At 33.6% G+C, this 21,480-nt stretch overlaps 1 protein-coding gene across 5 annotated transcripts; it reads right to left on the bottom strand.

The window, feature by feature from the left end:
* Positions 1–441: 441 nt before the first annotated feature.
* On the bottom strand, positions 442–20,223 carry LOC101204963 (L-2-hydroxyglutarate dehydrogenase, mitochondrial). 5 transcript variants are annotated; one of them, XM_031883963.1, is made up of 6 exons: positions 19,871–20,219; positions 19,149–19,430; positions 18,345–18,781; positions 17,488–17,647; positions 9,579–9,691; positions 442–3,486 (listed from the first exon to the last, which is right to left on the bottom strand). In XM_031883963.1, exons 1-5 carry the CDS (start codon positions 20,141–20,143, stop codon positions 9,581–9,583), a joined length of 1,263 nt encoding a protein of 420 aa, XP_031739823.1. In that variant the 5' UTR covers positions 20,144–20,219; the 3' UTR covers positions 442–3,486; positions 9,579–9,580. The 5 variants fall into 5 exon arrangements, 3 of the variants coding, with proteins under 3 accessions (XP_031739823.1, XP_011653836.1, XP_031739824.1); XM_011655534.2 differs by lacking the exon at positions 442–3,486 and adding an exon at positions 8,130–8,465 and having other exon boundaries at positions 19,871–20,217; XR_004216003.1 differs by lacking the exon at positions 442–3,486 and having other exon boundaries at positions 9,649–9,691; positions 18,379–18,781; positions 19,871–20,222.
* Positions 20,224–21,480: the final 1,257 nt, after the last annotated feature.

Below are 21,480 nucleotides of genomic sequence, written 5' to 3'. Positions count from 1 at the left end.
CTATATATTCTTGTGAATAAGAGATTTCAGTTCAAAGCAAAGTCAAAGTTTGGTTAAATTTAATTTTAAGTTAAAACTTAGTCTTCAAATATAGCAAGTTGGACCAAAATATTTATAAAATATACCAAGATTTAATAATCTATCATTGATAGATAGTGATACACTTTTATCAAAGCCTATCTTGGTTTAAATCTTATTTTGGAACTTTTAAATTTATTTTAATTTGAAACTTGTACAACTTTAATATAGAGGAATTGTTGTGAATAGAAAAAAAATGAAACTATATTTAAAACATATCAAAAAAAACTTGAATGAGGTATAGAGAGTTGGATAGATTTTGCGATATTTTATAAATATTTCTAAAATTTCGCTATTTTTTAAAATGCCTCTTTAATCGAACTACTTTCAAAAGCTAAGAAGAAAAAGATGAAAACCAAGAAATAGGTGGCAAGGAAGAACCCTACTTAGCCAAGCAATGAGTAGTAGAATCTCCAACATGAGGAACATGGACAACTTTAGAAGTGAGCAATCATCCAGGCCTTGCAAATCTCATCAACCCAAATGCTCACTTCCCCATTAGAATAGGATAGTCGTTGAACAAGATGAAGGAAAACAAGACAATCCAAACCAAAAGTGACCAAGGGAAATAGAAGTTGGTGAGCAAAATGCATTCCTTTTCACATAAAGCACAGGCTTCTGCAAGTAACGGAGTATAAAGAATAGGAACTTGGAGAGCAATCGCAACCACCAATGAAGCATATCCATCAATAATCATGTTGCCAACACCTGACACTTGATGACACTCCAAACAAACAACATAAACAAAAACATGATACTGGTCAACAAACTCGACACCCAAAAACCTTGGAATCCACATAAAAAAGGAAGCAATGGGTTGATGTAACACCCACCCTTCCTACAAGAATTCTGATAATTCCATAACACCCAACACTCCACACACCACATGTAAGACCCGTAGCTAAAATTTAAGTTAAGAAGTGGAAGGTTTGGCTAAGTGTTCAGAATTAGTGTTTTAGAATGGTCTTCGCAGGAAGAATCAAGTATTTCGCAAAGAAGGATTTCACAAGGAAAATAGGAAATTTAAGGTTGTGAGCTAAGAAGTTGTCTTAAGAAGTCTACGAGGAAAGGTTGGTTAGTTTGCGAGGAAGATTTCTTGAAGTAAAAGTATAGCTACACGATAAGGATTTTCGCGAGAAAGGTTGGACGAGTTAGGTTCTTCACGAAATGAAGTTTGGCGAGAAGAAGTAAGGAAAGTTCGGAGGAATTTCCTACGTGTGATTAATGGGCCACGTGTGGAGTTCAAGCTAAGCATGATTAAGGACACATCTTAAGTTTACATGTGCTCCATTAAAAAGTAGGAGCTGGCAATCTGAGAAGAGTTTAAGCATGACTAAGCTGGTTTAAGAGCTCAATAACTAGAGGACCACAGTAATTTGTTTGGGATTATTAAAGAGAAAATTAAAGTGTTGAAGTGTTGTTGATTTAACTTCGCAAGAAGAAGAAGAATGACTTCTTTAGTAAAGTTTGTGAGTGTTTTTTTTTTTAAGTTCTGTGAGTGATTTTTTTAAATGCTTTCAAGTTAAAATCTTCCTTGTGATTCTCTTTACTATTTTGAAAAATGATTCCAAATAAGAAAGTGTTTCAAAAGGAATTTCTAAGAAAGCTTATATGTTTTCAAGCATAATTTCAATATTATGAAAGGTTTTCAAACCATTAGTTGTTTCCTTGAAATGATACTAACTTTTATGTGCACATAAAGAGTCAATGTCACCATGGGATGTACATAAGAAGTTGGCTTATGCGTTGAAAAGAGCGTATAATGCTTAGTGGCCTGAGCAACAAGGACAAATCTGTATACTCTTAGATGCTGAAGAACTTAGTAGTCTAAACGTGAAGTTACATGACCTAGCATAGAGAGTAATTCAGGATTCTTGGTGAAAGGAATAACTGTTAACTAATGTGTGTTTATTTGAGATGATTCAGTTATGAGAAAAGATGTGTTATGCAAAATGGTGCTTATGCGAAATGATATATTTATATGATTTGATATGTTATCTTGTTCCATTTATAAAAAGGTATTGCGAAAAAGATTTCATAAAACATCACTAAGTCTTTTAGACTTATTCTTTAAAATTTATCTTCTAGGACTTCAGTGTTGAGGCTAAGAGTTAGCGACGCTTATTTCTAAAGAACAGGGATTGGGGATGCTCATCTCCTGAGGTGTAGATTCTTAGGTTCTAGATGAGGAACAACCAGGATTTGAGGAACTGTTTTTCTAAATTGTTGCCAAGTTATTGTGTCTAGTCTTTTGAAGTTATGTACTTTAGTCATATAATTATGATAAACTTAAGCTAGGAGTCAGTTGTGGATGGAGTTTGTTTCATGTAAATATAGGTTGTGTTATATGTTTGTATAAGACTTATGTTGAAGTTTGTAAATGGATGGGTTGCACTACAGTTTGTTATAAGTTGTGTTATTTGCTTCCACATGTGTTTCATATAAAGAGGGTAAAGATCACTTGATGTCGTTTCAAAAAAATGGTATCAATTGACTTCACATTGTCTCTCAAGTCGAGAGTAGGTGATCCAGGAGGAGGTGTGACACAACTCAAATTTGTTGTCCAGCTCAAGCTCGGGTCAAATCCCTAAAGCTTGATTCACAATACTAGTGTGAGTTGTTTGAATCGTTTTGCTTGTTCCAAAGGTGAAATTTTTTTTTCATATTTTCATTTAATTTAGTAATTTAATGTTATCTTACTCTTTTCTATTTTATTTGAAAGTTTAAGGTTCATAAAATTTTGAAATGTTGCAACACAAGTTAATTCAAGAGTATGGGGTTGTTTGATAGTCTTACTTTGTTTTTTCTTTTTATTTGGAAATTTAAGTTTTTTTTTTTTTGGATTATTTTTTACTTTTGAACCTTTTGTTAGTATTATTCTTTTCGATTTGTCTCAAAATCTAATATAAACAAGTTCAGATGTTGTTCATTATGGTGTTTTCTTTTCTTGGGCACACGTTGTGTTTTGTTCTCAAGTTCCTTAGCAGAAGTATTCTGGAATGTTATGATACTATAGCCAATGTACAGAGAAGATGAATGGAGGGCACCAAAAAAACTTGTTCGGGCTTTATAACTTTTTTTTTATTTATAATGGCTCTCTTTAAATTTTGTTAATTATGAAGGTTTGAATTAGGATTATGGTGTTCATAAGTTTATTGTTACCCTGATAGTAATATGATACTAAGTGAGAGGGTAAAAACAACCTCTGTTGTGATGACATGATAATGCTCCAAATTGATCAATTTGATTTTGATCGGCAACAAACCAAAACTTGAATAAGAAAATACTCTTACCCAGTTTAACATCTATAGATAAAGTGTTAGCTAGGATTTCCCCCGAAATTAGGCGAGGTCCCACAAGTTTCCTGGCCAAGCTATCCGGCAGACAGTCCTCCACCCTCGACATAACCTTATTTTCATGAGTTAAATTAGATAGAAAGGGTGAATCGATATTTTTATTACACTATAGAAAAATCCAGAAATCACAAAAAATAAACGTCAAAATGACATTAATATAAATAATAGACATGTTTACTTATTTGAAAAAGATATTTTTAAAAATAGCGAAATAAATTAAAATATTAACAAGCTATAGCAAAATTTTGAATTCTATCAATGATAGTCTTCTATCACTATAGTATATTAATAACTATTAGTGATAGAATTTGCTATCGGTTGTAAGTGTTTTGTAAAATTTGTTGTTTTTGAAAATAATAAAATATTTATTTACTAACTTAAAATGTATTTTTTTATTTTTTTTATAATTTCTCCACAAGTATCCATCAAAATAAAAAATTCTATAAAATTAAAACTATGATATATCCATCAATAACTTTCATATTTTAAACGTTCATTAAAACATAAATTTCAACAAATTCTCACACAATTAAAAAATAAAAATTCATCTTTAAAACATACTATAACAATAATTAGACAAATAAAAAATCTCACATTCATAGATCTACCAAATTATCATCGTATGTTAATCATCAAATATATATTTTTATAACTATTGAAATTGATTATGTACGTAATATATCACTATGTGTTAATAATCAATAAATTTTAAATTAAAATTTCGGTTTCTAAAAAATGAGTGTAAATTTTGGATTATTAAGAGTATTTTTTAACTTCTTCTAATCTTAATAGTATTTATGAAGTTTTTCAATAATTTGTGTAAGATTAACCTTTTAAAAAGTATGAAGACAATTTTAAACTTTTCAAAATTTAGGAATATTTTTGTAATTAAACAATATTTGATTTCCATCCCATTGATATTTTAAATATGACCTAAAAAGTACTAAGTTGAAATGATGAATTATTTTATACATTTTCCACTTTTTTGTTTGTATATGTTGATGGTAAGAAAACGTATGCAGCCCATAGTATTTCTATCAAATACCACTTATTAACTTATAATTTTTTTCTTTTATTTATTTATTTGTTAATAAATTAACAAATAAATAGTAAAAACATTATTTCTATCAATTGGTCACACGTAATTAATTGACCATATGTGTGCGTGTAATTCTTCTTCTAATACGTGATCGTGTAGAAAATGATATACAATCGCGTACCAAATCTAAACGATTTTGGTTTAAGATCACGATCTTGTACCATTTATATTTAGTACGCGATCGTGTACCAATATCCAACGATTTTTTTTTCAAAATCATATACCAAGTATAAAACTTATAGATTCTTTTACACAATTTTGTAGATTTGGTACACGATTGTATACCAATATTCCAACAATTTTTATTCAAAATCTTTTATATTTGGTACATGATCGTATACCAAATCTAAAACACAAATCTAAACCATTATATACCAAGAACACAAATCTAATTAATTGAAAATAAAGACCATGATTTCAAAAAAATATAAAAGAAAAATTGCAGAAGATGAAAAGACAGAAAAAAGAAGATGGAAAGGAAGGAGATTTAAAAGTAGCAAAAGTAAATCTGAAATATTTAAGAAAACTTGTTGGTTTCACGAGCTTTTTCATTTTGTTACACGGACCATAAATAGTTTGGAGTTTTGTTATATTTATGAAAATTAACCTATAAAAAATATATTTTAAGAAGTTAAAAAGGAAAGAAAGGAAAAATTAATGTATTTAAAATTGTGATTATATGTAAAATTAAATGAATGAGGGCCACGTGATACATGCTCTTTTTTCCCCTTCTTCAAACGTGAAACATGCCCAACCTATACACTTTGATAATTTTCTTTAAAAAGAAAGGTATGTTTTTAGTTTTGGAGTTTATGTGAAGTACTTAGATTGTCTATATCATCCTCATTTTCAATATCAAAAATACACATTTCAATTATTTTTAACATATTTTTAATTACAAAACTACCCTCAATCGTCCCGAATACAATTAAGTTTGAATATAATGATTCTACCACTAAACAAGTTTTCTTTGCATTCCTTCAAAATTCTCAACTTCACCATTTATTTTGGTTTTGTTTGATAGCCATGAGATGAGGTAAGTCCAGTGTCTCACACAAGACTAAACATCTCCCAAAACCATCCACACTTGAATTGTTGAATTTTATGTAAATATAATTCATTGACCATGATTAATAAATTGTTATTATTTCAATAAGTGTTATTGATTACATTATTAGTTTTGTCTTAAAAACTTAAATCCAATAAACTAACAACCTAAATTATTTGATGAGTCTTGAATAGTATTTAGAGACATACAATGATCAATGTTCAAGATCTGCTTAAAGGATCTATAGTATAGAGATAATGATGAGTATCTTATTCTGGTAACGCTATGAATATGACTCACTTTGTATTTGATACAAACACAATTATCAAACGCATTCGTGTTGGTGAAATGTGAGTGGGGATATCATATACAATGAGTTTGCATAAGATTGGACCACAAGATAGTAACGCAACTTCATTAACCTAGTTGTGTTTCTATTTCATTAGAATGACCTAGGCAATTTAGTCTGAATTTTGAGTGCATTATGAACTCCTATTCGCAACAGATTGTCCTTTGATTTGTACGGGTGAGAGTGGTCAGATTATCGACTCAATATGCTTATCATTTTGAGGACAAGATAGTGTGAGGAGCTGAGAATATAATCACACAAGATGTAGTTCACTCATTTTCGATTTTAGGATAAGTAGATGAGTGTTCCCATAAATGGTGTCTCTGAGACTTGAAAAAAGGGTTCTGTCTTCTCTATGGCACGAGAAAGATTTCTGTTTAGTGGTTGAACCATAAACATGTTGTTTATTAGAGGAGCACTAGTATTTAAGGACTAGAAGTAACCTAGGGGTAAACCGATAATTTGACACAATTGATGTTACAAATATTTGTGAAAGACTAACTTACTGTTATTGGTCTATATCCATGGACACAAAAATAGATCTACAGTGAGAAAAGTTCAACTGTGACTTTAGTAGAGTGTACACACAGTTAACGAATATTGATTAATGTGGTTAATGAGTTTAGCCAATTAATCTCATATCGTTGTGTGTGACTTTTATATGTGTGATTCGACGGGGTCACTAACAGCCCGACTCTCCTTTAGGGTGATTCCTTCTGGTTCATCGAGAGTCCAGATGTGTCCCTACGGGATCACTAGATAGTGTGCATTCGAAAGCACAATAGTTATATGGTACTTCTTACAGGACTCTAATGAAAAGTTAACAGACACGTAGCAGGACTAATAATGATCATTTATTGAGTATAAATTTATACTCACTCTTTTCTATGTTTAATTTTTCCATAGAAAGGTAGAGATAAGAGCAAACTAGCAAATGATAAAAGTGATTGTGGTTCGCTATAGGGAATCGTTTAAGTTTTCTTTTGCAGTTTATGTTTTAGTACTTAAGTTTCGGTACTTTATTTTCGTAAATTTGAGTACTTTTAAATATTTCCTTTTATTTTAATTAGGGCCCGAATTAGTATTTTATTTATTATTTTGTTTATTTATTTTATTATTTCTTTATATTTTGTATTATTGATTTTAATTGAATATTTAAAACATTTTCTTTAAATTTAGTATTTTCTTTTATTTTAAATAAAAAATATTTGTTGATTTTTAGATGGTAATATCCTCAGCTTAGTATAAAGATTCGGTTATTACACTCTCTTCACTGTGGATTCCAAGTTTCTTTCGCTAGATGTTTTTAAATCAATTTTTTTTTGCTTCAAGTTTGTTCTTCCTTTGGTGATCAACACATTAATTTAAGGTTTCAATTATTTAGGTTTTGATTTTTTTCCTTTTTTTTTTATTATTCAAATTTCCAGGAGAAGATAATTGAAGAAGGTGGAGATCAATGGCAAAGAACATTCATATGAATGGGATTTATTTGACTGGGGATGAAATGTTGATCCAATTCAAACGCCTTGTTTGCATGTTTATCATCAAAATTGCATTCATAAATGGCTAGAACTCAGTAATCATTGGCTTTTGTGTCGATTGCAGAGATCCATGAGTGACATTTTGTTGTTTTCTTGCTATGTTTTCTTTTTTCGTATTTCATTATATTAGTAAGTGATACCTATGAGTTATACCTTATTATAACAATCAAATAGAATGACTTTTAAACTCCATGCAATAAACGATTCCGACTAAATCAGAACTGTTTAGACTTTAATGACTCACTATACCAAATTTTGACATAAGCTTAACCCACTATTATTTCAAAGGCAAAAAGTATGCCAACATGATATCTATTAAATTGATATCTAATTTTTGTCTAATTGTTATTGATTCCTATCTAATTTATATTAGATTACTATCTTATCTAATTTATATTAGATTACTATCTTATTATCATGTGATTTTCATTAGATTTTTAGTATTTTGTTTTTTTCACTCTTTTTTCACTACACACAGCTCAGAAGAATAACACATTATCTGATAATGAAAAAAGAATAAAGAGATTAATGAAGAAATTCTATAATGAAAAAAGAATAAAGAGATGAATGAAGAAATTCTGAAAGATGAGACGAAGAAATCGCGAACAAGAAGAATTGAGAATATGAAAAAAGAGAAGTAATAATATGAAGATACAAATTCAAAATCAACGAGAGCATATTTAGAATTTATGAAAATACAATGGTAGCTTCATGATCTTTTATTTTTTGTTACACGGACCGTAAACATTTTTTAGTTTTATTCTCTATTGGTAAACTAACTTTATAATAATCTACATCCCCAAACACATAATAATAACCCAGAGTACAATATTCTGCACTCTAAACACAAACTATAATGACCCACAAAATATTATAACTCACAGATTATAATAATTCACTCTGGGTCCGAAACGCCCTCTGATTATTGCTACTTTGCAAATTCCCCCCTCTAAGCTTAGCTTAACAATTTCTCCATCACCCCATGAAGCTTCAGCTACATACAAAATCGAAACAACTAAACGCTTACCCTAACTTTTGTGATTAACCAAATGACACCACACAAACATCATACAACATAACATACCCACTCTCTCCAAAACTTTCAACCCTCAGAAATCAAGAGATGGGAAGTACATCAAATAGATTGAATCAAAACGATTTTAAAAAAACAATAGAAACGAAAATGGAAGGGAAAGAGGAGTGATACGTTACTTTGGTGAAACTTCACCAAGGGAGTATTCAGATGCGAATCACAAAGACAAAATGCACACTGAACAGCAAAAAACACAGAATGCAAAAAGGATACAAGGAGAGAAAGGAAACGAATTAAGGGAGACAGGTTCTTTTGTTTAATAACTAAGCTCATTGTACAGTAAAACACAAACTTGTAGTAATTATTAGTTTTATTTTAAAAGAACGTTCGGGTAATCATCTATATTTCACACTGATTCAAGACAACTATTAGCTAACAACATCAAATGAATAGCATTCTCACTTTAAACGAGACGTTTAATGGAATGAGATTGCCAAATTTGGAGTGGGTCTCACCCTCACGTTTGATTCTCATTTTTGGTTTGGGTCCTTTTGGTAAACACTATCAAAGGGAATGTTTTTTCTTCCAATTCCTGGAGACTTAACGCGTCCCATAAATTATCATTTGACTTCTCATGCAATTATTTTGTTTTCTATTACAATTTGGTTTGGTTTTCCATAGATAGCTCCCTATTTCAATACATTGAAAAGCTTGACTTGATTTTCTCTTAATACAAAATAGAAGCATCACTAAACCTCATGGTTACCAAATGCAAACTTATTCAAGATTAAATTTCATCCAATAATGTTTTTGTTTTGAACTTTTTGATTTCCAAAGTTAGTTTACCAAAGATTTTTTTTTGTTTCATAATATATGAATTTAGAACGTCTTTCAAATTCTAACCAAAATTTTAAAACTAAGGAAAATAGCTCTACAAACCATATTCTTTTGCTTTTGAAATTTAGTCAAAACTTCTTTAAAAAAAATTGTCAAACAAAGAAATAGCCAGTCAAGTCATTTCAATTTAAAGAACCAGAAAGCTAAAATCAAAACCAATATCAAACGGAGTCTTACCTTTACATATATCTTGCGGCTATATGCTCTGCAATTGCCAGGCTTGAAGTCAGCCCAGGTGATTCAATTCCAAAAAGGTTGATGAGACCAGAAACCTTATGAATCTCCTCCCCCTGCAAAATATCATAGTGATTCCATGCTTGATATCGAATGACATTACATAAAGTGAGATTTTCTTGAAAGCAAGATAACATTACAATGAGCAAAATGTAGTCTAAAATTGTTCAATCCGGCAATTGTTTCTGTCTCAAGATGAAACCACGATACACAAAGGTGTGTTTGATTCAAGTGTTTGTTTTAAAAAATGTCATTTTGGAAAGAAAGGAAATAGAGTGTTAGCAACCACTTAAAATAACTTTTGAAGTGTATTTTGAACATTTTTCATCAAAATAGTTTAAACAAGAATGAATTTTTTGTAAGCATTTTTTTCTTAAGTGAGTCCAAGGAAGCCCAAAGAAACACAAGCATATGGAAAATTTGAATTTGTCCATGAAGGGGAGGATAAAAAAATTAGGGACAAAAGCAGAAGCTACACCAATCAAGTTCGTGATTGTTTAATAACAAAGTGGTTAAATCTGACAAATTCGTAAACTTGTGCAAGGACCGAAAACACCTGAAGAAGATAACAACAGGAAAACAACACAAGAGCAGAGAACAGCCAAAAATTCGCAGTACTATATTGATAATAACCAAGTAACACTCAGCCAAATAAGAGAGCTGCTCTATCTATAGTGAACTATTGTTCAACTCCAAAACACACTTGCCCAACTATTGTTCAATTGTTCTTGATCCGCTTCGACCCCCTTTTCTGAAAATCAGTGTCCCAAATATTCAATCCTCTCCCGTGTTAAGTGTGAACTGACACTTCTTTTTGTTGGCATACAAAGTATTGAAAACAATAAACATGAAACCAAGGCTTACGTGGAAACCCGAGAACTGAGAGAAAAACCACGATGTTTTTAGATTTATTATTTTTCTGATAAATACAATGATACAAATGAGGGACTTAAATAGAATGTAAAGAGCAAAGAAGAAAAGGAAAAGAAATATTTATGGTAAGTTTTACATAAATATTTTTTCCATATATACAAATTCTAACACTCCCCCTCAAGTTAGGATGTAAATATCAATGAAGCCCAACTTGCTAACACAAAAATCAAAATTTGGCCTAAAAAGCTCGTTGGTGAGAATATCAGCAACCTGTTGGCTAGAAGGGATGTATGGAATGCATATGCTCCCACTGTCAAGTCTTTCTTTGATGAAATGTCAATCAATCTCAACATGTTTAGTTCTATCATGTTGAACTAGGTTCTTAGCAATACTAATAGCGGCTTTATTATCACAAAAGAACTTTAATGGAGTCTCACATTCCTGATGAAGATCAAATAGGACTTTCTAGAGCCAAATTTCCTCACATATTCCTAAACTCATAGCTCTGTATTCGGCCACATCATTGCTCATGACCACAACACTTTGCTTCTTACTCCTCCAAGTTAAAGATTACCCCAAACAAAGGTACAATAACCAGAGGTAGACTTTCTGTCAACAGTAGGTCCTGCCCAATCCGAGTCGGTATATGCCTCAATGGTCTTTCTGTTTGTTTTTCTAAACATCAATCCTTTACCAGGTGTTGTTTATATGTATCTCAGAATTCTGTTGACAGATTCCATGTGTTTCTCATAAGGAGCTTGCATAAACTGGCTGACAACACTCACAGCAAAGGAAATATCAGGACGAGTATGGGATAAGTAAATCAATTTGCCCACAAGGCGCTAATATTGTTTTTTATCAACTGGAACTTGATGATCAGAGTTTCCAAGTTTACAATTGGATTCAATAGGAGTATCAGCAGGACGACATCCCAACATACCTATCTCGGTTAGCAAATCAAGGGTGTATTTTCTCTGAGACACGAAGATACCTTCTTTAGATCTGGCCACCTCCATTCCAAGGAAATATTTCAGATTTCCCAAATCCTTGATTTCAATTCATCACCCATTCTCTGCTTTAGTTGACTGATTTCTGTCTGATCATCTCCAGTTAAAACAATGTCATCCACATAAACTATTAGAACAACAATCTTCCTTGTCTTGGAAACCTTTGTAAATAAAGTATAATTAGAGTGCCCCTAACTGTATCCTTGGAACTTGACAAAGGTAGTGAATCTGTTAAACCATGCTCTTGGAGACTGTTTCATACCATATAGAGATTTCTGGAGTTTACACACCTGCTGACCAAACTGGGCTTCAAATCCAAGCGGGGGGCTCATGCAGACTTCCTCCACAAGGTCTCCACCACTCTCAATTGAGTTTTTGATATGAAGATATAAATGGGCATCATCACGAAGCCAATCCTTCTTCTGCTTTGCATCTTCTGGTGAATCTTCAGTCATATGGCTATCCATATCAGTACTTTTCAAATCAAACAAAATTGTCTGACGTCAACGTAATAATTAGATCCATTTAACTTATGTTTTGTGATCTTAGAGGCCAAGGGAATAACGTTGGAGACTACCAAATTTTTTATGTCGGTCATATTGAAGTCACACATTGATTGTAGTCCACATAAACAAAGAAAAAAATCAATCCAAACATCTGCAAAATTAGAAGAAGGCCCTAAAAAAATGGCATAACCTTACGTTTTCGTCAAACCCGAATACTATTTGATAGACCCAACGGTACAGACGGACCGAAAACAAAGGTTCGAGACAAGCCCAGAAGACAGAGGTCAAATCGGAGTCCTCACGCGCCGACGCGTGGATGAAGTACAGGGAGATTCTGGCGACGCGTGAAGATCATGCGTGGTGTTTACCGACGATCGACAAAGGCAGACTTGGATGGAAGTGGCGCTTCTTATGGTATGGGCGGTGTCGACAAACGATCAGTGAAAGGTAACCTAAACCTAAGCCTAATGGAGGAGGAAGCTAACAACCATTCAAACCCTAACTGCTCTAATACCATGTAAAATATTTTTTGATTAATAGAACGTCTTCCTCTATTCTTAATGGTGAGATTCCCTATCGCCAAGTGTTTTTAAAGGCTCAAGGCGCACTAAGGCGCATTGGTCCTCTGGAGCCTAGGCGCAAGGCGCAAAAAAGGTCGCGAGTTTTTTTTCATAAGGCGCACTATATATAAAAAGAAAAGAAAATATATATATACACACACACATAGCAAAGCAACAATGTATAAAATATAAGTACCCAATATAAGTAGCCTAAACAACAAAACACAACAGAAAACTACCAAGTATTCAACAAGTCAACAATCAAAATAAAAGTTCATCCCTAAAGATTAAACTCATCATCACTAAATTGATCCTCGTCTTCATTCACTCCTTCGTTAGACTTATAGCCATCAGTATCTTCTTCTTTTCAAATTGAAGTCATCTAAATTTACTTGTTTGCGTTGCGTGGTAGACGAGGATGAACATGAAATAATAGTCTTTGCTCTAGAGGTACTAGCTCTAGAATAGAATGATGGTTCTTTTGCTCCGGCCACTCTAGAAATATCACCCCACGTTAAAGAATCATCGTTAAATACCAACTCATCATCCTCCTCAAAATCGTCATCCAATCTTCCAATCAACCATTTGTTACTATCATCAATATCTTTCAAGGAGATGGGGTCGACAATATCTCGTAGGTTGTATCGACGTTTTAATGCTTTGTTGTATTTGATGAACACTAGATCATTCAAATGACTTTGAGCAAGCCTATTTCGTTTCTTGCTATGAAGCTGAAAAATTAGAAAGTTTCATTGTCAGTGAATCAACAAATTTTGATTCTCATTCTCAATGTACTTAAGGAGAGGAAAGGTAACCTGTTCAAACACACTCCAATTACGCTTGCATCCAAAAATTAGAAAGTTTCGTTGTCAGTGAATCAACAAATTTACACTAACATTCCCTTCATCTTCATCCTTGATACCGTAATCTTCTACATCAATGTCCACAATCAGATTTCTTTGTTCTTTAATCTCTTTTTTCTTGGACATGTACACTTTAATTTCTTCCTTCACGTGATTCGGACATTTTGTACAGTCAGTGACATTTCTATAACCATCAACGAGGTGTTGTTTCATTCTACATACCCCTCCTTTTGTTACTTTTGAACAAAATCCACAGAAAAATGTATTTATATCTTGGTCATTTTGCAATTGACCATATTTCCATGCCAGATCTTTTCTCGAACTTTAATCAGTCATCTATGATCTAAGTTATCGGAAAAAAAAAAACAGAAACTATTTAAAACAGCAGCTGTTATAAAAAGAAAAAAAAAAACAGAAGCTATCTATGGATGGGATGAAGCTGTTATAAATGGAGGACTGGAAGGGAGTGTGTTGTGAGAGGGATGGGATGAAGGTTGAGTTTGATGGGTTATTGAAGGAAGTTGTAGTCGAGAAGTATAAGAAGAAGAAGATGTCCAAAACTTGCACACTAGAACCAAATGAATCTGTGACACAACAAAGTGTCACAGTAGAGTATGAAATTTAATGCAAGATGTCAAATCAACAAAGGAGAGATACTCAGAATTCGACATCTATAAAAATAGTCCACTATGCTTAGCATGAAGTATAGACTTTTGGTCAAAACTTGATTGTAGTTTTCTCAATCCTCTGCTATATTTCATCTCATTCCTCTCGAGTTTCATTGGAATTGTAACCAAATTAGAGCAAATGACAATAGAGCCAAAAGATGCAAGAGATAGAAAACATTTCAAGTTCATTTATCCATATTTGTTCTTTTCACCATTCTGAGCAATCAATATGTTAAATGAAAGTAAAAGGATAAAAACTAATAATTCTTTGAAAAGTATGTACGAAATGGAAGAAGTTGTTGAGTGAGAAAAAGAATTGTGAAATTTTGAATGTGAATTTGACGAAAGACAATGAATTGATTAAGAAGTTGTTGGAGGAATCAGGCAGGGTAATTGAAGATTTAGAGAGGAAAGTGGATGTGAAAATGAAGGAGAAATGTGAGATTGAAAAGGAAAAAAATGGGCTGGAAACGGAGGTTGCAATTTGAGAAGTTAGAGAAGGAAGTTGCTCAATTAAAACAGAGTACATTCTGTTTCAAACAGGAAAAGGAAGAGAACGGGAAGAGAATTTCTGAGCTTCAAATGAGAATTGAAGAAGCTGTGGTGAAAGAAAGTGGGATGCTGATGGAGTTTGATGTTCTTGTCAAAGAGTTACAGAAGAAGGAGAAAGCAATGCAGATGTTAACTGAACAAAGAGATTCACTTGATGTGAATTTAAATCTAATCCAAGAGGAGGCAAAAAGTTTACAACGTATGATTGAGATACTCACCCGTGATAAAGCTGAAATGGAGGAGGCGAAAACTGAAGCACAGAATATTATTGTCTTCTCTTTTCCTTTGTTTTTGCACCAAAAAACAGAGTAATGGCAGCCGCAGCACCAAAACGATTTGTTGACGTTTTGTGTGAAGAAGGGTGGCCAGAACAGAAGGGTGGAAAAGGAAGCAAAAAGTTTTGAAGTAGAAGCAGAACGGAAGAACCGAAAAAGTAGATGAAGAGTCGTGTTGAAGAAAATTCGCGTGCGGGAGGAGAAGGGTTGTTTCTTCACTTTCATGTAATAGGTTTAAAAAACCTAGATAATAATAGTTTTTTAGAATTAAAGCCCACCCCGTACGTTATACAAAAAGCCCACACCTAATTCGACTTGCTCCTAGGCGCGCCTCAAGGGAAGCGCGCGCCTAATCTGGGCTTTTTAGAATTCGCTGCGCTTCCTCACAAATAAGCCTTAAGTGGGCGCCTTAGGGCGCTTTTTAAAACACTGCTACCGTGTTTTTTTTCCTACCAAGAATTTGTTTCTTATTGCTCCTAAGATATTTGGTTGTGTCTGTTTTGTTCGCGACATTCGTCCTCATCATACTAAGTTAGATCCCAAATCCTTGAAGTGTATCTTCTTCGGTTATTCGTGTGTTCAAAAGGGATATGATTGGTATTGTCCTACCCTTAAAAGGTATCTTGTTTCGCCTGGTGTTGCATTTTTTTAGGATACACCATTTACTTCATCACCATCGAGTTCGTGGCAAAGGGAGGATGACAATCTTATTATATATGAGGTTACCTCTCCCACACCATCCTCTTCCACTGATGCGTCTCCTTACTACCCATTGATTTCTCGAGCCTACTCCTGACGACCTCCACCACAACCTTCAGACTCATATCCTCAATCAATGCCTCCTTCATCAAGCAATCTGGGGCCAAGTGATGTGTTAAGACAATTCCCTGCACTCAGAAAAACTCAATGCAATACAGATACAGAAATGATATTCTGTGGGTCTTTGTATATAGATATAAACCAGCAAGAACAGTTCACTACGATAGTTCAAACAGAGAAGGTAAATATAGTAAGGCAACAATAAGAAAACAGTAGAATAACACCCCCAGCAATTCGAGAAGCTGGTTTTCTCCCTAAAAGCTCTCACAGCAGCTTTTTACAAAAATAAAACCTACCTCACCAATCCCTAAAAACATTCCTTAAATACCTCTATCCCTAGGAGGGCCCCACACCCAATTATTCCTTTCATTTAATTCGATTGGCTGAGCTGCCTTCTTGAACAATCACCTTTTTACCCTTGCGTTTGTAGGTGTGTATGATAGGGGTCTAACATGTTGATCTTCCCATTACCCCGTTTCTTTTTTTGTTTCCTATCACCAGTTGTCTCCCCCCACATATGCTTTCATTAGATCCTCTGTTTCAACTCCCTCCACAATCTAAACCTCCTCTGATTTTCCACCCATCGAAACCAGTTCAAAACCCTCCCCTCAAGGCTCACAATCACAATCTGCAACTTCTCCTTCTCATTCAAAAAATGCAACTGAAAATAGTGTTCCACCCTATAGAACCACCCATCCAGGTTATCTCCATTAAACACCAGCATCTCCAACTTCTTGAACTTGATCAGGTCCTGCCCTGCTGCCCCTTCTCAGAGTTGGGATGATTCCCCCTCCGCTAGCTTCTCCATTCCTCATCTTTGTCCTCGATTTGCATCTCCCTCTTTCCCGTACTCACCTCCGTTATTTTTTAGGTTGTTTGTAGTCGTTGCTGGTCCTCATACATAGCAGACAACATGACGTGCATTTTCTCCATTGTTTTCTCAAATGTTGATATCCTCTGTATGTCTTGCTTGATGGCTCCAGTGTCTGCTTCCGTCGCATTAAGTCTCTCCTCGAATTGTTTTTGTGTCATATTGCTCTACCTCCCCAGATTGATACCACTTGCAAGGACCAAAAACACTTGAAGAATCTACAACAAAAAACAACACAAGAACTGGGAACAACCAAAGATTTGCAGTACTATATTGATAAGAACCAAGTAACACTCAGCCAAACAAGAGGGTTGCTCTCTCCACAGTGAAGTTCAACTCCAAAACACATAAACCAAGATAACTAACCCTAGCACAAAACTACAATATAAATACCAACATTCTTTTGCCACATCAGCCCTTAGGACCACAGCCAACTACCCCTTTGTTGGGGTGTAATCTCCCTTTTGCCCCTTCTCTTATATACTTGCTTCATGGGTGGCCTAGCAACTTGAAATTTGAAACGCAACTATTTTTTTTCCTGTTCCTTCTATTTTCCACTTTCTCCTATCTCCAGATTTATAGTATTATTCAATTTTCTACACGGTAAAAAACACCTTATCATCAAAGGAAGTCTTGCCACAATATCATCAGTTTGTTGAAAGAACAAATCCATCAACATTATCCAAATTTTAAATTTGTATTTAAGAACAAACTTCTAACAGTAAACAGATGAGTTAGTTTAAAATCTAGCAGCAGAGAAAACTACTTATTGTCTATGCGTACCAATCACAAGTCAAAGATTGTTGGATGGTAGTGCATTGGATATGCATAATTCAAGATAAAGATCTTAGAAATGACCTGTATAACAAAGTCAGCTGGAGTTTGCCGGGGCCCTGAGAGTTTTGGCCGAATTCCTGCATATCCTGATTGTAGAGATCCATTCTTCAGACTGGGGTAGTACTTTCTTATTTCCTCATAAAACCGCTCAGCACGACTACCACGCACAGAATAGTCAAACCTAGACAAAAAAATATCATTAAATTGATGAACATCGTTCTTCTTTTACATCTTTGAGTTTCAAGGCTTACTTATATGCATTTCAACTCGACGAATCTTCCGAGACAAATCATTTTTAACTTATAACATTTTATTTTCATAAAACTCATAGGATTTCAACATTCTACATAAATTCATGTATTATAAACAAAGAGAAGTGTGTAAAAACAAGAAAGGTAACAGTAAAAAGCCACACAGGGGACAGCAGATGAGTCCATAGTTCATACAATTTATTGAAGGAGTTCTGGCAAATGCCCAAATCATAGCAAGCTTTCCATACGGATTTCAACAAGAACAATTGAAAAAGAAAGGAAAATAAGAAGAAAAAACTAAGATATGAGACTAATGTTCAGGCTATTGTTTGAGCAAAGGAAGATAAAACTAAATAAGCAATTGAAACATCGACTGAATTTGAATAATTTGCCAACTACTTATCTCATAACATATGGAAAGATGAAATCAGAAAAGAGATGTTTCTTTGATCCATATCATCATATCGTACCAGAATTTAAATTTTAAAACCAGAGAAATGGAGTCTCTATTCAGCTAGGCAGTATAAATCCATCACTACCAGGAGCCAAGAATTTAAATAAAAATCCAACAATGAAACACTCAATGAGAAAATAAAATTAACAAGACAAATGGCATAGAATGTCTACTTGTTCAAGAAGCTTGAGATTTGATCGACCTCACCAATCCATTCAACATCAGGACCAAACTTGACTTGACCATCCAAATCCAACGTAACATGCACACCAATTCCACCATCCTCTGGAAGAGGATAAATCAAACGTTGAAATGGCGGGACTCCCACATTTGACAGAGTAAAGTAGCATCCACGGGCATAATAAGAGGGAGGAATGACTCCACCATGTAGACCATTGAATCTCCTTGCAAGGGGAACCGCAGATAACCCTGTGGAATTCACTACAAGTTTAGGGACCAACGTGAGCTCTGGCACTGGGAGATGCACCCCGTTCAAATTTTCAAGATTTCTAGAATCAGATATGTGGAGATGAATTTGATTTTCTTGGACATGACCACCAATAACAGCAGAATTATAGGAAAATTTAGCCCCATGATTTTCAGCCTCCCCCTGGACCCACAAGCGAGTGATATTTCTGTCAATATGCAAGTAAATTAAAGTGATCAAATATATAACATCGCTGCAAGCATAGATAATGAATAAATATTTTGTGGATGAAGTTATCCATGTATACATATCTAACTTAGGGCATGCCTAGTAATGACATTTGGAGTAATCATTTTTGTCATATTTAAAATGTATTCTGAAATCATTTGTAATCAATTTTCATGTATGAAAATCACATTTAAAAATTGTAAAATCAAACTTTGAACTAATTTTGAATAATTAAAGCGTGTTTATGTGTGGTTATGAACATGAAGTAATTTTAAATTTTTAACAAGTTCAAAATTATTCTCAAACATGCTTTAAGACTTACCACTAAAGATAACATCAAAGAATGAGAATCAACAATTCCAGACAAAGGCGAGAGCAAGGCTTTTACACACTGTAATTCAGGTTCCATTCTCATTGCCTCATTACCATCAACCATCCTCAACCCTTCAACCCCATTCTGAACTCCCCGAATCAATAACTCATTCAATTTTGGAAGCTCTGATGTTCTAGTAGCAACTATAAGCTTCCCAATTTGTTTATGAGGTATCTGGTATTCGGAACAATACCGGTAGAGTAAATCTCTACCTCTTACGCAAAGAATTGCCTGCAAAAATTAATTCAGCTCGTAAATTCACAACCATCACACTCTCAAACTATAAACTTTTAAGAAGAGATTTCAGAAAAGGATTAGAAGGTTGCCCCAACAATTTCACTTCACTATTGAAACTCCCTCTTTTATTTATACATCTATGACTATCACTTCCTCTTCCTTCTACTGCAGCATTCGTTTTTTATTCAAGTAACTTTATGTGATAGAGGAATCAGATAATAAATTTATTCAATAAGTACACAACAAATGTACTTTCTACGGAAATTTCAGCAATAGCATTCCCACGTTGTACAGACTAAACAATCCATCGATCAACTACCATAACCTAATTTTCAATCGAAAACAGCTCGGCCTGATCAGTAATTGAAGTTGAAATGAACGAAATGCTAGCAGAAGAAATTCAAGAAGGAGAGGAACTGGAAGATTGAGCTCACCTTGAGAGAATCGCGAGGATAGTAAATGCCGGCATGGATGACTTCACTGTTGCGAGAACTGGTTCCGGTACCGAAGGTGGGAGCAGAATCCAGCACCAAAACATCTCTGCCTCTGAGAGAAAGCTCCCTGGCCACTGCAATTCCGACCAAACCCGCTCCGATCACGAGGCAGTCCACTTTCTCTTTGGCAGTACCGTTGGCCATTGATGACATCTGCCTGACCATGATTCCCGTTCTACCCCGTAAACTTTGAACAGTAAGATTCAGCATCATCTTCTTCTTCTCCCGTTTTCACCACTTCAAACTCCTCTGTCTTAGGATTGGATTGTGCTTAGAGCTCTTCTCGGTAAACATTATAACAAACAAGTGGTTTTTTAAAAAATATAATAATTTGCTAAAATATTTAACCTCTATGAAACAATTTTGAAAATAAAAAATCAAAAAAATACCAAAAATACCTTAATGAACATACAATTAATCGACCACATGCTAGTAATCTTCTTCTAATTGATCGTGTACTGTCTAAACGAATGATCTAGGATTGTTTAGATCACGATACACACTCGTGTAGTTTATTTTTTAACGATAGAGAAAAATGTTTCAAATTTAAACGATAATGTTGATCATCGCAAACAATCGTTTTAATAATGAAAAACAATCGTGTTGATTATGGTAAGTGATCGTATAGTCTAATGTAAATGATAGTAAAACACTTCAAATCTAACTAATGATTGTGTTAAACGATCCTATTATTGTGGTAAATATAGTAAGCGATAGTGTAGTTCAATGTAAATGATTGTTAGAAACTTCATATCTAATGAATCGTGTTGACCATAAACGATCATGTTGACTATGGTATGAGATCATTTAGATCATGTCAACATAAAGCGATGAAAAAAATACTTCAAATTTAAACGATTGTGTTTGACCATGGTAAACAATTGTGTTTATATGATCAACACAATTGTGTAGTTCGTTTTAAACGATGAAAAAAAGACTTCAAATTTAAACGATTATGTTTGACAATGGTAAACAATTGTGTTGATCATGTCAACACAATTGTGTAATTCGTTTTAAACGATGGGATAAATATTTCAAATTTAAATGATCGTAATGACCATTTAAAATGATATTTAAACGATTTTGATATTCTCAAATATGAAAGAAGAATATTGAAACACTCATAAAATAGCTTCAACGAATCTCAACAAAAATGATAAGATGAAATAAGAGATCTGATCTCTTAACAGAAGAATAATTCGTTTAAAAGTAATAGAAAGAAAATATGGCAGAGGTGATAAAGAAATATGGAAGAGAAGAAATCACAAAAAGTGAAGAAGAAGAAAGAGAAAGAAGTGACAATTCGTCTCTAATATTCAACGGTAAATCTGAAAATTATAAAAATAATTTACCTATAAAAATATTTTACCTACTTTTCCGGCTTTCTCTTTTTTTACCCACATCCCATAAATATTTTAGTTTCTGTTACATTTACGGAAATGATCCAAATTTTAAATCCTACCTAATCTTTTGTTTCAATTGACAAAAAAAATATATATATAAAATGGATTAACATTTTAAATATTTTGGGGAAATCAAATTTTGCAAAG

Source organism: Cucumis sativus, chromosome 4 (genome assembly GCF_000004075.3).
Source record: "Cucumis sativus cultivar 9930 chromosome 4, Cucumber_9930_V3, whole genome shotgun sequence".
Lineage (NCBI taxonomy): Eukaryota > Viridiplantae > Streptophyta > Magnoliopsida > Cucurbitales > Cucurbitaceae > Cucumis > Cucumis sativus.
The sequence above is the reverse complement of the archived record's forward strand: the minus strand, read 5'-3'. Positions and strand labels throughout refer to the sequence as shown.